Raw genomic sequence first — 17,557 nt, forward strand, 5'->3', positions numbered from 1 at the left:
ATACTAAAATAGACCAAGAAGCTAAAATCTAGGTTTCATTTAGTAGTCATTTGAGATGCATTTGGATCACATGTTTCTTGCCAAGCATGGTTGAACATGTGCAGCTCCAAATACACTTTAAATGTCCCCTAAATGACATTTAGATGCATGGCAGCCGCATATTCACGGACTAAGCACATGGAGCCTTGAATTTGAATTCAAATTTCCATTTAAAATTTGAATTTTTGGCTCCAATATTGGCTAGTGAAGTTGGCGCCACCTAGCTTGCTTCTAGGATCTATAAATGTTTATTCCTTCACTCTTTGTAAACACTTTGAATCATAATAGAGATTTCTGAATTTTCATTCAGCCAAGTCTCTCTCAAAGTCTCTCTCAAAGGTTCATAGCCTTAGCCTTAGGAATCCTAAATTCTAGGCTTAGTCCGTGAGTTTTCATTTGAGTTTCTAGCTAGGATACTTCCATCTTAGCTTAGGAATTCTTTCACATTTGATCTCCATTCTACATTCAAGTCCAGAATTCATCATCAAGGAAGAAAGGTCCGTGAGCTTGGAGGAGGCAAGGGAAGATCAAGTTTCACTTCACCTACTAACTTCCATCAGTCCTACAAGACACCAAAGACGATACCAAGCCATCGATAAATTGGCTTTGGCCCTCATTACATCGACTAGGCGCCTTCGACCATATTTCCAAAGCCATCAAATAGTGGTCAAAAAAGACTACCCCATCAAACAAATACTTTGAAAACCAGAATTGGCAAGACGCATGATCGCATGGTCGGTAGAGTTTTCCGAGTTTGGAATCGAGTACAAAAGTCGAGGCCCAATTCGAGCCCAGCACCTCGCCGAGTTTGTAGCCGAGTACACCCCAACTTCTCCCGACAAGGACCAGGCGTGGATATTGCATGTGGATGGTTCCTCAAATACTAAAGGAGGTGGCGTAGGGATCATCCTCGAAGAACCAAGTAATATCGTCATCGAGCAGTCGCTAAAATTCACGCTCAAAGCGACCAACAATCAAGCCGAGTATGAAGCACTCCTGGTAGAACTAAGATTGGCACAGGACATCAGCGCACAGAGGGTAAGGAGTAACAGCGACTCAAAGCTCATGGTAGAACAACTCAACGGATCCTACCAAGCCAAAGATCCTTTGCTACAAATACTTCCTGGACGTAAGCAAGTTTGGCTGAACCAGTATAAAAATGAGTTTGCAATTCCTTTTCCTCGCTCTTTTAATTATTTGTTTTTAATTGTGTTTAAGAAGTGTTCATTTTTCATTTTCAATATATGGATTTTAACCAAGGAAAATGAATTTATAAGAAAGTAGTTCTAAATCTTAAAAAAAAAAGTAGAGAATAATTAGAAAACTTAATTCACTCCCCCTCTTAAGCTATTTGAGACAACTTGTTTAACAATATATATATATTTCATTTGAATTAAGCAATACAAAGAATTCCAGAGCTCACAAGCTTAAGCCTGATATGGAGTTTTTTTTGGAGTATTTACCAACATTTCCATTTTCCTTTGAAATCTTTATCCTCAATTTTTGGCTTGCCGAGTTCCCAACTATGATAACAAGTGATTTGTGAAAATTCATAACTAGTTATATAACAAGCTAGTGACACTTCTCTACTTGATGAAGGCTGGAATATGACACTGCTCTCTACCTCTGGCAGTCCAGCATAGGTAATGGAATAAATTAGAAAGGGAAATACCGTAAAAGTCTGATGTAAACCCAATCTAAAATCCAAGTGGTGATCAGGCAACCTAATCATAAGGCCCAAGAGGAGCATTAGAAGGCTTCATCATATAGTTGAACCCAAAAAACGAAAAAACAAATATTTGAATTTTGACTAGAAGAGATATTCAAATTTAATGTATGATAATACCTCATATATAAAATTATCTCCGAAGGAGGGTACCAAAAAAATCATTGGTGAATGATAGTGAAATTGGCATCCTAGATCCTTTTATTTTTGTACAGAAAATTCCAAGCGTTAGGTTGTTCCATTATGACTTTGTGCATGCAACCAGCTTACCTTCGCATTGCCACTCACGGGTTTTGATGCCATTCAAGTATCTAGCAGCTGGAAGATTATGCACAACTTTAGGAATAAATTATTTTCTATTTTTAAATTTTTTAAATGAGAATTGGTAAGAAAAAAAAATGATTAGCCTTATGAAAATGAACAAATTTCATAAATGGGTTAAATAGCAAAATAGCCACAAAATATTCTTGGAAATACTATAAAAATAAATGGTTAACTTAGAAAAATGAATCTCAAAAGAACTTATCATTTGCCTTTCTTTAATTTCAATACCAGACCAATTAGCCTTCATTGAAAGCCACTACTATTACAAGTATTAGTTAATCATCTTCAAATGCAGGTTCAATCAATTGAGCACATGATATACAGGCATCAAATCAGGGCAAGAATCATACCCCGCGAAGAACCTATGCATGGACCCACCTAAGTCATCATAACTCTCTCTAACAATCTTCTTCACCCCTCCATTTCTCATGACCCTCCTCACATTTGTCGCTTCCTCCCACTTCCCCACTTCAGCATATATGTTAGCAATAATAACCAAGTTCCCTCCCCTCCTTGGCTCCATCCCTAGCAACCTCTTCCTTATTCTTTCCCCAATCCATGCATGGTTATGCACATCATGAACAATGCATGCACTACGTAACATCCTCCACACGACCGGGTCAGGCTCAACATGCATGCTCTCTACAAACACATAAGCTTCTCTAACACGATCAGTGCGGCCCAAGACGTCAACCATTGCTCCATAATGAGTCATTAGGGGCTTGATCCCATGTACACATTCCATCTCATGAAAATACTGGTAACCCTCATCCATCATCCCATCATGGCTACAAGCACAAAGAACCCCAAGATAAGTCACATAATTCGGGCATATATCATGGTTATTTTTGTTACTGTTACCATTACTCAACATTGCAAATAGTGCAAGGGCTTCCTCAGCAAACCCATGTTGAGCCAACCCTAATATCATTGCACTCCACGTCCATACATTCCTCTTTCCCATTCTCTCAAAAATAGCCCTTGCATAACCCAAAGCCCCAAACTTTCCGTACATGTCAACAAGAGTAGTGCCCAACCCTCTCAAAACCAATAACGAATGAACCCTCCTTCCCAGGCTCAAGTACCCCAACTCATCACAAGCATACAACACCACCATCATGGAAGTCTCATCAGGCTCAAACCTACAACCCCTTATTCGGAAAAAATACCCAATCACAGACTCTCAACACAAGCAGTCATAATAGAGTTCCAAGAAACAACAGTTCTGTCAGTTCCTCGAACACCTTACGCGCATCCACAATCTTCTTACAACACCCGTAAAAGTTAATCAAATTGTTACCCACGTAAACGTTGGAGTCCAACCCACACTTAACAGCGTCTGCATGCACCTACTTGCCCTCATTAAGAGCACAAGATACGTCGGAGTCCAACCCACACTTAGCAGTGCAACACTTGATGAGGAAAGGAAATGTGAGTTTGTTGGGCATAACACCACGTTCTCTCATTTTCCGAAATAGCCAAAAGGCTTGAATGGGGGAACCGCTAACGGCGTAGCCTCGGATGAGAATGTTCCAGGAAATGGGTGACAGGGTGGTGGAGTGGTGAACGAGGGTGCGCGCGTGGCAGAGGTTGTTTGAGGGAGAGAGGGAGCAGAAGTATATGAGTTAGGAGAGAATGTGGGTGTCTTGGTAAAGATCAGAGACGTGGATTTGTGTCTGGATTTGGCAGAGTTGGTCCATTGAACGACACGAGTTTAGGAGAAAGAGACATTGTTTCTTCTTCGAGAGGGACTATGTCTTCAATATTGGGAGTCGGACATGCATGCATTTGACTTTCACGTGTGAGTTTCGCCCATTTTCATCGTCACCTTCACTGCCTTCATAATCCATATATATAATTTAATTAAAGATTTAACATGTTAAGTATCACTGTAGAACTAAGGTATTCTAGCAAGGTTAGTATTCTAAAATCTACCAATCATTTACCGAATGCTAAAAAAATATAAAAAAGAAAAAAATAGTAATAATATAAAGGAATTACACCAAATATCATGTAAGAATTAACAAAAATGAAAAGAATGTAAAGCACAATGATCATAAAAAAATTAAAAAAATAAATAAATAAAAAAACTTCTCAAATAAAAGATGGCAAAATAGACCACCACTTATAAAAAAAATTATTTTAAACCAAAATCAACTCATTTTTCTGCACATTGATTTCCCTCCCTATAAATATGAGAATGAAAAAAATGCATATGGGTATTTCAAAAAATGTCTAAAACAAGCTTAAAATCACACTCTAACCAAAGTTTACGACATCCAACATTATGCACATGTTCAATACCACACCTACCAATAAGTTCAACATGCAAAGCAATCTTAATACTAATGTAAGATGCAAATTCACCCAAAAAAGCTATGATACTATCATTAAAAAGACCACCACAAGCAGTATGACCAAGGGAGCCATGAGTGCCACCATATGAGTTACACTTTATAAAGTCACAACTGGAGGGTACCAATTAATCTGTTTAATTAAAGTGGGTTTTGACAAATGAATAGGGACCATGAGACATTTCAAAATATTGAATTCCTCCATGGAATGAGAACTCAAACCAATTGACAATTTACCTGTCAAAGAAGCGATCAAGACAACAACTTAAATTGATTGTTAGAACGAAATGACTCTATTGTTGAAGCGCAAACAATTTCTCCCTAACTAGATGATCCAAATGACATGCACCATTACAGAGGCCAAAACATCCATAACTTGCCTAACCCAACTTCTTTGTATGAAACTGAAAAGCGAGATGGTAGGTGACAAATCAATGGTAACCTATATCATGTCTGACATCCAAGACCATAAAGCTTTAGCAAAGTTGCATTGAAGAAACAGATGATCCATGATAATGCCCCAAGATCTGAATTCTCATTAGTTGGCATCTTTTTGTGCAGCGACTACCATAAATTGTTAGATCGTGAGGGGGGATGACATTAGACCAAATGAATTGAGTCCAAAAGACTTGTTTCTTTGGTTGCCCAACATAGTGAAAAACAAACTTTAGAGAGAGGACTCCATCACTAGTAGGACACCAATTTGGCTAATTTTTCCCATGTTCGCAAGGGGTGCAAAGATGCGATAAGGCGTAACTCAGAATAGGAAGTCTGTTAAGGATTAAATGTGGAATAATCCAAGTAGAGTGTTAAACAAAATAAGAAATTGATGCATGTAGATGACATTGTAACCCAACATGAATGCCAAAAGCATTAGCAATAGATGTGTATAGGCACCATGAATCAGTCCAAAAAATTAACGTCCTTCCTGCTACCAATAATCCATCTAATAATCATTAATAAACAACTAGAGTCGCGATAGAAAAGGCCAAATGGAAGAAAATTTATAGCTCGACATAAGAATATGTTGCTTCAAAAATATAGCATGCATGAGCAAAGCCCGTTGATTATCAAAATGCAAAATACCCCAAGCAAGCTTTAGAGTAGTTGCTTCATTAAGGAACTAATAGATCTTATGCCCAAACCCCCTTCCCTTAAGTAGGCTACAAACATGCTTCCAAGATATCGTAACTAATTTACGCACTAAAGTATCACCCAACCAAATAAAGTTTTTAAACCACATATCTAATGTATTAATCAAGGATTTTGGCTAAGAATATACATGAAAATTGTAGAACAACATGCTTGAAATAACTGACTTAACCACCTGCACTCGCCCTATGAAGGAAAAAAACATATCCTTTCAAAGGACAACTTATAATGAATTTTATCCATGATACCAAGAAAATGTCAAGCACGTGATTTTTCTTTAAATATGGAAACCCAAAATATATAAAAGGAAGATGATCATCAGCAAAACCAAGTATATCCCGCACCTTAGCCACCCTCACCAAAGACATGGAGCCATGATAAAATTTGCATTTTTCTAGGTTCACGTACTGGCCAGAAGCCTCCCTCAGAGCCCAAAAAGTTACTTCAAATATTTCAAATTTTAGTAGTACCTCGACAAAAGATGAATATATCATCCACATATAATATATGAAAAGGAGCTTAGATACCTTTAGGACTAGCCATTGGCAACAAATAATTATTTTCTACTAGGAAGGTGATACCCCCACTAAGACCATCCTCAACAATACAAAAAAGGAAAGGCCATAATGGATCTCCTGGACACACCCCTCTTGTACAAGACATATAACATACTAAAGAATCATTAACTGAAAAAGAAAGCCTAGTCAACTTCAAGATAGTTTGGATCAAATCACAAAACATACTATTAAATCCAAAAGCCTACAAAGCCTCGATTAGGAATTTTCAATCCAAAGTGTCAAAAGCCTTCTTAATGTCAAACTTAATAGTTAAAATTACCACCAAATTTTTTTGTATCTAACATATTAATGGCTTATGAAGTTATATAAATATAATAAGAAATTTGACGTCCCTTAATAAAACTCCATTATTGTCCAAAAATAAACTTAGGAGTCAAAACAACAAGTCGGTCACCCAACACTTTAAATATTACCTTAAATTGAAAAAACAAGTATTTGAATTTCGACTAGAAGAGGTATTCAGATTTAATGTATGATAATACCTCATATATAAAATTATCTCCAAAGGAGCATACCAAAAAAATCATTGGTGAATGATAGTGAAATTGGCATCCTAGATCCTTTTGTTTTTGTACAGAAAATTTCAAGCGTTAGGTTGTTCCATTATGACTTTGTGTATGCAACCAGCTTACCTTCGCATTGCCACTCACGGGTTTTGATGTCATTCAAGTATCTAGCAACTGGAAGATTATGCACAACTTTAGGAATAAATTATTTTCTATTTTTAAATTTTTTTTGAGAACTAATAAGAAGAAAAAAAAAACGATTAGCCTTATGAAAATGAACAAATTTCATAAATGGGTTAAACAGGAAATAGCCACAAAACATTCTTGAAAATAATATAAAAATAAATGGTTAACTTATAAAAATGAATGTCAAAAGAACTTATCATTTGCTCTTCTTTAATTCCAATACTAGACCAATTAGCCTTCATTGAAATCCACTACTATTACAAGTATTAGTCAACCATCTTCAAATGTAGGTTCAATCCATCGAGCACATGATATACAGGCATCAAATCAGGGCAGGGATCATACCCCGCGAAGAACCTACGCATGGACCCACCTAAGTCAACACAACTTTCTCCAGCAATCTTCTTCACCCCTACATCTCTCATGACCCTCCTCACATTTGCCACTTCCTCCCACTTCCCCACTTCAGCATATATGTTAGCAATAATAACCAAGTTCCCTCCCCTCCTCAGCTCCATCCCTAGCAACCTCTTCCTCACTCTTTCCCCAATCCCTGCATGGTCATGCACATCATGAACGGTGCATGCACTAAGTAACGTCCTCCACACGACCGGGTCAGGCTCAATAGGCATGCTCTCTACAAACTCATAAGCTTCTCTAAGACGACCAGCGTGGCCCAAGATGTCAACCATGGCTCCATAATGCGTCATCAGGGGCTTGATCCCATGGACACGTTCCATCTCATGAAAATACCGGTAACCCTCATTTACCATCCCAGCATGGCTACAAGCACAAAGAACCCCAAGATAAGTCACATAATTTGGGCATATATCATGGTTATTTTTGTTACTGTTACCATTACTCATAATTGCAAATAGTTTAAGGGCTTCCTCAGCAAACCCATGTTGAGCCAACCCTAATATCATTGCACTCCACGTCCACACATTCCTCTTTCCCATTCTCTCAAAAACAGCCCTTGCATAACCCAAAGCCCCAGACTTTCCATACATGTCAACAAGAGCAGTGCCCAACTGAACACTGAAAACCACCCCTCTCAAAACCAATAATGAATGAACCCACCTTCCCAGGCTCAAGTACCCCAACTCAGCACAAGCAGACAACACCACCACCATGGAAGTCTCATCAGGCTCAAACCCACAACCTCTCATTCTAAAAAAAATACCCAATCCCATCAACCAACCACAAACTCTCAACACAAGCAGTCATAACAGAGTTCCAAGAAACAACAGTTCTGTCAGGCATTTCCTCAAACACCTTACGCGCATCCACAATCTTCTTACAACACCCGTAAAAGTTAATCAAATTGTTACCCACGTAAACGTCGGAGTCCAACCCACACTTAGCAGTGTTCGCATGCACCTGCTTGCCCTCATTAAGAGCACAAGAAGCAGCGCAACACTTGATGAGGAAAGGAAAGGTGAGTTTGTTGGGCATAACGCCACGTTCTCTCATTTTTCGAAATACCCAAAAAGGCTTGAATGTGGGAACCGCTAACGGCGTAGCCTCGGATAAGGATGTTCCAGGAAATGGGTGATGGGGTGGCGGAGTAGTGAACGAGGGTGCGCGCGTGGTGAAGGTTGTTGGAGGGAGAGAGGGAGCAGAAGTAGACGAGTTGGGAGAGAATGTGGGTGTCTTGGTATAGACCAGAGACGTGGATTTGTGTCTGGATTTGGAGGAGTTGGTCCATTGAACGACACGAGTTTAGGAGAAAGAGACATTGTTGCTTCTTCGAGAGGGACTGTGTCTTCGGTATTGGGAGTCGGACCATGCATGCGTTTGCCTTTCACGTGTGAGCTTCGCCCATTTTCATCGTCACCTTCACCACCTGCATAATCCATATATTTATATAATTTAATTAAATATTTAACATGTTAAGTATCATTGTAGAACTAAGGTATTCTAACAAGATTACTATTCTAAAATCTACTAATCATTTACCGAATGCTAAAAATATATAAAAAAGATAAAAGTAATAATATAAGAGAATTACACCAAAATTCATGTAAGAATTAACAAAAAAATGAAAAGAAAGTAAAGCACAATGATCATAAAAAAAAAAAACTTATCAAATAAAAGAAGGCAAAATAGACCACCACTTATAAAAAAAATTCTCTTTTAAACCAAAATCAACTAATTTTACTGCACATTGATTTTCCTCCCTATAAATTTGAGAATGAAAAAAATGCATATGGGTATTTCCAAAAACGTCTAAAACAAGCTTAAAATCACACCCTAACCAAAGTTTACGACATTCAACATTATGCACATATTCAATACCACTAGGGGTAGGTATACGGACCGGTCCGGCCTGTTTAAAGCTTGGTCCGTAAAACCCGCATTTTATACGAGTCGGATAAGTCTGGTCTGTAAAATAAATGAACTTATTTTTTAAGTCCGTATCCGGCCCGTCAAAATCCGTGAATAACGAACCGGTCCATGAGCTTAAATAATAGTTCAAAAAAATAAATTTTAAAAAAATAAAAATACATAAAATTAGAAGAAAAAAATATTTTTTTTATTTATAAGCTAAATTTTATCATACTAAAATTTATCAATAGTTAAAATAGTTTAAAATACTAAATATTAAAATATTAAAATAAAAATAATTACAAATACTTAAATAATAGTACCAAACTTTCAATAATAAAAGCATCAAAATGTCATAAAAATAATTCAAATGACAAATACATATCAATTAAATATAATTTTAATGTCATAATAATTTAAAAATTAAATACACAACTTAATATTAAAATCGTAATATTTAAAAATACTAATTAATGAAGTCCGCGGACTAGCCCGCAAGACCGCAGATTAAATTCATCAAGTCCGCGGACTTCACGGGCCAGGCTCAAAAATCAAACATAATTATACGGATTTGAAAAAAACGGGTCCGTTATTCGCGAAATCCGCAGACATACGGACCGGTCCGCAGACCCGGGTCCATCTACCCACCCCTGAATACCACACATACAAATAAGTTCAACATGCAAAGCAGACTTAATACCAATGTAAGATGCAAATTTACCCAAAAAAAAAACTCTAATACTATCATTAAAAAGACCACCACAAGCAGTATGACCAAGAGAAGAAGAATTGATTGAAATACCTCTTAACAAGCTTTATTAGATTTTCAAATATGGAGACTTTACATGCTTTGTGACAACCTTTTACATTAATAAATTTCTCACAGATCTCAAGAAATACAAAAAGAAAGAGAGGAGGAGAGATTTCGAACAATATGGATTTCTAGACTAATTTACCAGCCCGTGAGGTAGTGACCGGTCTTCTATTTATGGGTATTAGAAATGGTCAGAAAGGGTCGTTCCGGAACGGCCCGTTCTGATCTAATCCGTTAAGAGTAAAATTTGAACACAGAACGGCCCATTCCAAAATCAGAACAACCCATTCCAAAATTAGTACACCCGTTCCAGATCTGAATTTCACTCATAAAATACTATTATGGAACGGCCTGTTCCAAAATTAGCACGCCCCGTTCTAGATCTGAATTTTACTCATAAAATACTATTATGGAACGGCCCGTTCCAAATGTAGTACGCCCCGTTCTAGATCTGAATTTCACTCATAAAATATTATTCTGGAACGGCCCGTTCCAAATTATAGTTTTTAAGACTTTTTAGTAGTTTGGAACGGCCCCCGTTCTGTTTTGGGAACAGCCCGTTCCGGGCTACTAAACCATCTTTTGACCTTTTGATGTCATATCATGTTGCTTTCATACTTTGGGAGCTCCTTTCCTCGATAATAAAAGTTCTTTTAGATGTCTATAACATAAAAAACCTCAAAGACATAAAGTGTAACGACCTGCCCGTTTTCCATCCGGAACGGCCCGTTCTCCCTCCAGAACGGCTCGTTCTCCCTACGGAACGCCCGTTCTCCCTACGGAACGCCCGTTCTCCTTCATTTTGTAAGGCCAAATCAGTAGTTTGAAACGGCCCGTTCCAATTTAGGAACGACCCGTTCTGGATACTGAATCTTTTTTTTTCTCTACGTTTCAAATTTTGTAACAAATCCATTTACATACACTACAAGAAAAATCAGCATTATCTACGGAAAAAATCCGTAGATAATGATGAAAATCCGTAGATAACTGATAATTATCTACGGATTATCTACGGAAAAAAATCCGTAGATAATAAGGTCGTAGATAACATTATCTACGGAAAATTTTCCGTAGATAACGTTATCTACGGATTTTATCTACGGATATAAAATTTATCTACGGATGCGTTTATCTACGGATGCGTTTATCTACGGAAATTTCCGTAGATAACTTACCTACGGAAATTTCCGTAAATAACTTACCTACGGAAATTTCCGTAGATAACTTACCTACGGAAATTTCCGTAGATAACTTACCTACGGAAATTTCCATAGATAACTTATCTACGGAAATTTCCGTAGATAAGTTACCTACAGAAATTTCCGTAGATAAATTATCTACGGAAATTTCCGTAGATAAAACATAAAATAAAAAAAATAAAAAAAAACAACAATTTCTCTTAGATTATCAACAGAACTACACAAGCACCAGTAACGCAACTCAAAAACAAGATCCAATCAGAAAAAAAAATGTAACAAAAAACTGCATAACAATAATTAAAAATGAAAACCAGCACCAAAATATCTAATAGCAACTCAAATTCAAAACAGTCAAACAATTCAAATCAAATAAAATAAAAGAAGTGCCACCTTCTGCTCAAGTTCTGCAGCACGCTCCTCTTCTGCTCTTCGCTCAGCAGATGCTAGGTCCTCTCTTAGAGCCTAAAAGATCAGCAGTTTTAATATGCAAACAGCTTCATCACATGAATGGGAAATATTGTATAATTATAGTAATCTTACATGGATCAGAGAACCTACTTACCTGCATCATCCTTGTTTCTGTTAGTTCTCGATTTCTCATCATTGATTCCATGCTTTCCTGGTAAAATATGACTAGTGTAGTATGAACCTACTTACCTGCATATAAAATCTAAAGTTAAAATTAATAATTTGATCCATCAAATATTCTGTCTCAGTTAACAGGCCACAACAAAAATAATGGAAATAAATTATTTCCATTATGAATCAAATAAACACACCATAGACAAGAGTAGTATGAAATGAAACATTCAAACAAAAGTGGCATGATGGAGTGCTCACCCATCAATTGCAGCCACAACAAGCCAACCAAACATCCCAACAATACCATTTCCATGCCCTTTCACTTTCCGCGCAGCTGCAATGGCCACGGCCTTGTTCTTGAAAACTTGATAGAAATAATAGTAAATGCCCTGATAACATTTAAAATAAGCATTTAGATAACAACCCCACAGAAAAGCACATCACGTATCACATTTTAGCCATGTTTTGATAAACTTTTCATACACTTATATACCAGGGGAAAATAAAAAGATGAAATGAATAAAAATTTTCTCATTAAGTTATAATACAACTTATACATAAACTAATTTATAGAAATTCTCTCATTTAGCTTATACAAAAGTTGATTTTAACTGGTGGATAAATTAATTTTAACTTGTAAGATAAACTTAATCCATTTTAACTTGTATTTATTAAAAAAAAAAATTATTCAAATAGGGCCTTAAGCCTTGAACTTTGCATCTTTATGAATGGTGAATACTGAATAATGGGCAAAGGCTATTATGGGGTATGGTTAAAAACTGAAACTTGATAACCTGAGAAGCAAAAGTTCCAAGAAGAGAAGGCTTGAGGCCACTATAGAGTCCACCCCAACCCTCACTTCCGATGACCTGAAAAAGGGTCAAATATTCAATCAAGACACCATCTAAACAGAACCAACCAAAAGAGAAAAAAATTGAGCAAAGTTAGAACCTGAAAGATCTGAAGAAGAGTGCCAGGAGTACCCAATCAACTTCACCAGATTAGGATGCCTAAGCTGCCCTAGAAAATTCACCTCCGTCTGCACCACAAAAACACACACACACAAAAATTAACCAGACAAACTAAAATAAAAAAAAGATGCAAAACGCAAAACGCAAAATGCAAGACGCAAAATGCACGAGCCACTCGCGATGTCCCTGTAGTCCCTCCTTGTTCAACACTTTGACCGCTACAGGTAGCCATTTGAGTCCCACTCTCACGTTCTCATCAATGTAGCCTTTGTAAACAGTTCGAACCCTCCCTCGCCGAGGATGTAGTCGCCGCGGAAGCTCTTCGTTATGGTCTCCAACTTGTACAGCGTGAACGCGATCACGTGCGAGTAGAGCAACGTGAACGGTCGATTCGGCGTTTTCTAGGGTTTGGAGAAAGAGATTTGGTGTGGGAGGAGCATCCACCGGCTCCCTTGCGGCGTCAGTAGGCGAAGGCAGTGAGAGAAAGGGTTTGAAATGAGAGGGAAAAAACTAAAATGGATTTTTAGTGTGCGGAGAGTTTTGGCACCAAAACTTATTTTGACGAAAGTTCCCAACTCCTCTTTATTTCCCTACCCCGCCCATTTCACAACTATTTATATTAAATATATAGTTAATTTGAGACTAAAATTGTACATAAATTTATTTATTACTAATAAAAAAATATAAATGATATTATATTTTAATATATATTTTTAGTTCCTATAAAATTAAGAAGTCTTGATTAAAATAAATACAAGGATTAAAATAATCAATGGAATTAATGTAATGTTCATTTATAAATATTTAAATAAATTATAAGTATCAAGGTATTATTTAATTGATGTTTAAAATAAAATATTTTATAATATCTGAATGAATTGATTTTTAAGATAAACTATTATATACATATTTAATTAATATAATTTTAATATATATATATATATATATGTATTTTAAATATATATTTTTATATTAAAAATTATTTTATCATTAAATAAAATAAAAATAGGATTTATGAAAAGAAGTTTATTTACCTTAACAAAATTGGAAAGAACAATAAATTATGTATTTTCATATTATCTAATAATATAATAAAATATTAAGCATGATAAAAGAGAAATAAATTTCTCAAGAGAAAAATAAATAAATTTTCTAGATAAACTATTATTTAAATTAGCCTAATTTTTTTAAAAAAAAATAGATTCAATCAAAAATTGGCTAAATTGGCTTTTTTTGTACTGAATATTTAAAATTTATTTTAAAAATCTCAACATATAAATATATTTTTAAAATTAATTTTATCATGATGGAATCAAATTATCATATCTAACCTAATAATTTAAAATTTGAGATATTTGAATTGACTTAATTATCCAAACAAAATATTTTAAGAATGATAGAAATTGAAATCAAAGTAATTCAAATACCAAGAATTTAAAATTCCTTGAATTTGTAAAATTCCTCATCCAAACACACCATAAGGGAATGCAATTGTAAGACACAATTATATGAGTAAGATGTTTATTGTATGGATTAGAGTACTAGGTAGGTTCTTAAGAGAACCCTGAGAGAAACAAACAAACTATGCAAGTTTATATTTTGCTTTTTGATTGTTCTGTTGTATTCCTTGTTGCATGCCATGTATGAATATCTATTTAATTCCACAAATACATGAGTTTTGATTTGAATTAAACATGTTTGGTATTTCAATTATGAAAAATATTATGTTAGAGTACTAGGTAGGTTCTTAAGAGAATCCTGAGAGAAACAAATATATTGCATTTAATATATAGTTAACTTGGTCGGTTCCCTCTAGCATTTAATATTGCATTTAAGTTTTATCTAAAAATAAATATATTATCCATTATCTTGTCAACACATTTCTAAAAAGTGAAGAAGACGAAAGGGAGGATTTATTTTATTATTTATTTTCAAATTTTTTTAAACAAATTTTACATTAAATTATTAATTATAGTCATTTTTTAACTAAGTTATTTAATTTTACTTTTTATAATCATTTTATTATTATTTTTATACTGAATTTAAATTTATTCTGTAATAGTAGACGGAACGGGCCGTTTCAAAAGTGAAATGGGCCGTTCCGGAATAACAAAAATGCCCTATATTGGAGAAGCAGTACGGGCCGTTCTGCTGGTTATGAGAACGGGCCGTTCTGCTTCTCCAGTTTTGGGCAATTTTCTTATTCCGGAACGGCCCGTTTCACTTTTGAAACGGCCCGTTCCGGCCACCAGCAATTTTGAGTTATTACATATTCAACTTATTAAAAATCTAAATTTAAGATATTTCTATTTATCAAATTCATTTTTTTATATATAAAATAACATAAATATAAATTATCGTTTCAATAATTTCTAAATTCATTTTTTAAAATTTAAATATATAATCATATTTTATTATAAATTCAATTTTAAAATTAGCCTAATTTTGAATTTTGAAATTTATATAATTCTTATGGTTTTTTAATTACAAAAATTCAAATAACTAAATTTATGTTATTTTGAATATTTTATTTAGAAATTTGATTTCATTTGAGTTTTTTCCAAAAAAAAAAATTATAAATAAAATCTACAATAAGATAATCAAATTTAACTTAAAAAATATTAAATAAATTATATGAATTATTATATAATATAAGAAATATTTATAATTAATATAAATAGAAATATAAATTATTAATTGTTATATTAGTTTTTATTTGTTAAAAAAATTCAATCTTTAATTTATTTCTTACGTTTAATAAAGTAAAACTGAATTCATCTTTTCTTTATGTTTTCCATTAAATATGGTACACAAAAGTTAAAGCTATTCATTATTCTAAATTATATTTTAATTAAAAATAATTTTTTAGTAAATAAAAAGTATTATAATAAATAATTAAACTAAAATAAATAAATTTTATAATGATTATTTTTTTTAATGATGTTAAATTAAATATTTTAATTATTTTATAAAAAAAATGTTTTACCTACGGAATTTATCTACGGAATTTTTTTCGTAGATAATTTCCAGTTATCTACGAAAATATCCGTAGATAAGTTATCTACGGAAATTTCCGTAGATAAGTTATCTACGGAAATTTCCGTAGATAAGTTATCTACGGAAATTTCCGTAGATAACTTATCTACGGATATTTCCGTAGATAACTGGAAATTATCTACGGAAAAAATTCCGTAGATAATATTCCGTAGAAAATTAAATATTATCTACGGAAAATATTCCGTAGATAATATTCCGTAGATAATTAAATGTTATCTACGGAAAAATTTCCGTAGATAATATTCCGTAGATAATTAAATGTTATCTACGGAAAAATTTCCGTAGATAATATTCCGTAGATAATAACAATTTTTCTTGTAGTGATATATAACTTTGAAAACTATCTTACAGGGGTCAAAAATACCTTTTAATTTAGTAATTAAATTGTTAAAATTTAACATACACCAAAAGTTATTGAGTGGACTAACTTTATCAAAAGTTACTTTTAAAATTATTTGATTTCGACTGTTTCTCTCTTTTTTTTTCTCTGTCTATATATATATATATATATATGTGGAGAGATTTGTTTACTCTACTTAGATCTATTCCATTTAATAATTTATGTTTTACATCAAATTTCAACGATGCAATTGAATTTAAAGTTTCTAAATTTTTTTTAGTAAATTAGATACTTGAGTAAATTACATAATTATCTCTTTTAAGTTTTTTGAAATTATAAATACACCCTTTACCTTTTTGCCTAACACTAAATACCATTAATTATTTGAAAATATTACATTCACATCTCCATAAACATTAAATAAATCCATTTAATTGTTTAAAAAATATTACATCAAATCCCTTCTAAAGAAATTGTTATAAATGTTAACATTGTGGGAGTTGTAAGTTCACAAAATTACTAATTCCTTAGGTGGTTTATTGATATTGGACGGATCCTTTATTTTATTTTTTTTAATAACCTCACGAAATTGCTTGATACTCACGAATCCTTCACAACAAAATTTCCATTTTTTACAGGAATATTTGTTGGGAATATGTCTAGATATATTTAGTTAGAAAAAAAAATAGTTTAATTTTTTTTTATGTTTTAGTTTTTTAAAATATTATTTAAATAAAATTCTTATCATTTAGTTTCAAGATATTGCGGGTGTTATTTTAAAATTGAGATAATATTAATGTTTAAATTTTTATATCATGAGTAAAAGTATAACAAACTCTTAAATATTTTTCTTAAAAAAGTACATTAAATAAATTAACACGAAAAAAACTTTATATTCCTGATACAATTTAAGTGACCATCAACATCCATGATGCCGTTGTCGACCTATATATACAAGGCAAATCAAGAGCATTCCTTTAACACAACAATATTGACAATACTATCATTCGTAATTTCTATATTAGGCAATTGTAAAGTTTAAGGTTATGGCTTAAAATAAGAACTACATCAAGTGCATCCACATTTGTCCCATCACCATCGCCAATACCTTGCTTGAACAACTCCTTCAACATTGCTGACGTCGAAGATTCAATTTTGTGATCCATGAGCTTGTTAGTAGTTAGTAGTAGTTTTACAATTAAATGATCACCCTTTTACTAGTGGTTCTTCGTGGAATTGAATCATCAAAACAAGTGTAAGTAGCCTTTACTCGGGTTTGACAACGAACCATTAACAAGGGTTGTATTTCTTAAAAAAAAAAAAAAAAAAAAACTCTGCAAACAATTTTAAATTTAGAATATAGGAGTACCAACTTGACGGAAATGAATCATATTTTCTAAA

General features: G+C 33.7%; 1 protein-coding gene and 1 pseudogene across 1 annotated transcript; both read right to left on the reverse strand.

The window, feature by feature from the left end:
• Positions 1-2,360: 2,360 nt before the first annotated feature.
• Positions 2,361-3,939, reverse strand: LOC109802748 (pentatricopeptide repeat-containing protein At2g36730 pseudogene; annotated as a pseudogene).
• A 3,014-nt stretch (positions 3,940-6,953) lies between these two features.
• LOC109802473 (pentatricopeptide repeat-containing protein At2g36730-like) lies at positions 6,954-13,342 on the reverse strand. Its single transcript, XM_083073056.1, is given in 8 exon segments — positions 6,954-8,067; positions 8,069-8,356; positions 8,358-8,711; positions 11,597-11,668; positions 11,769-11,863; positions 12,047-12,177; positions 12,583-12,657; positions 12,740-13,342. Coding segments are annotated over 3 exon segments (1,521 nt in total). The 5' UTR covers positions 8,655-8,711; positions 11,597-11,668; positions 11,769-11,863; positions 12,047-12,177; positions 12,583-12,657; positions 12,740-13,342; the 3' UTR covers positions 6,954-7,131.
• Positions 13,343-17,557: the final 4,215 nt, after the last annotated feature.

Source organism: Cajanus cajan, chromosome 4, assembly GCF_000230855.2.
Source record: "Cajanus cajan strain Asha chromosome 4, NIPB_CcT2T_4, whole genome shotgun sequence".
In the NCBI taxonomy this organism is placed as follows: domain Eukaryota; kingdom Viridiplantae; phylum Streptophyta; class Magnoliopsida; order Fabales; family Fabaceae; genus Cajanus; species Cajanus cajan.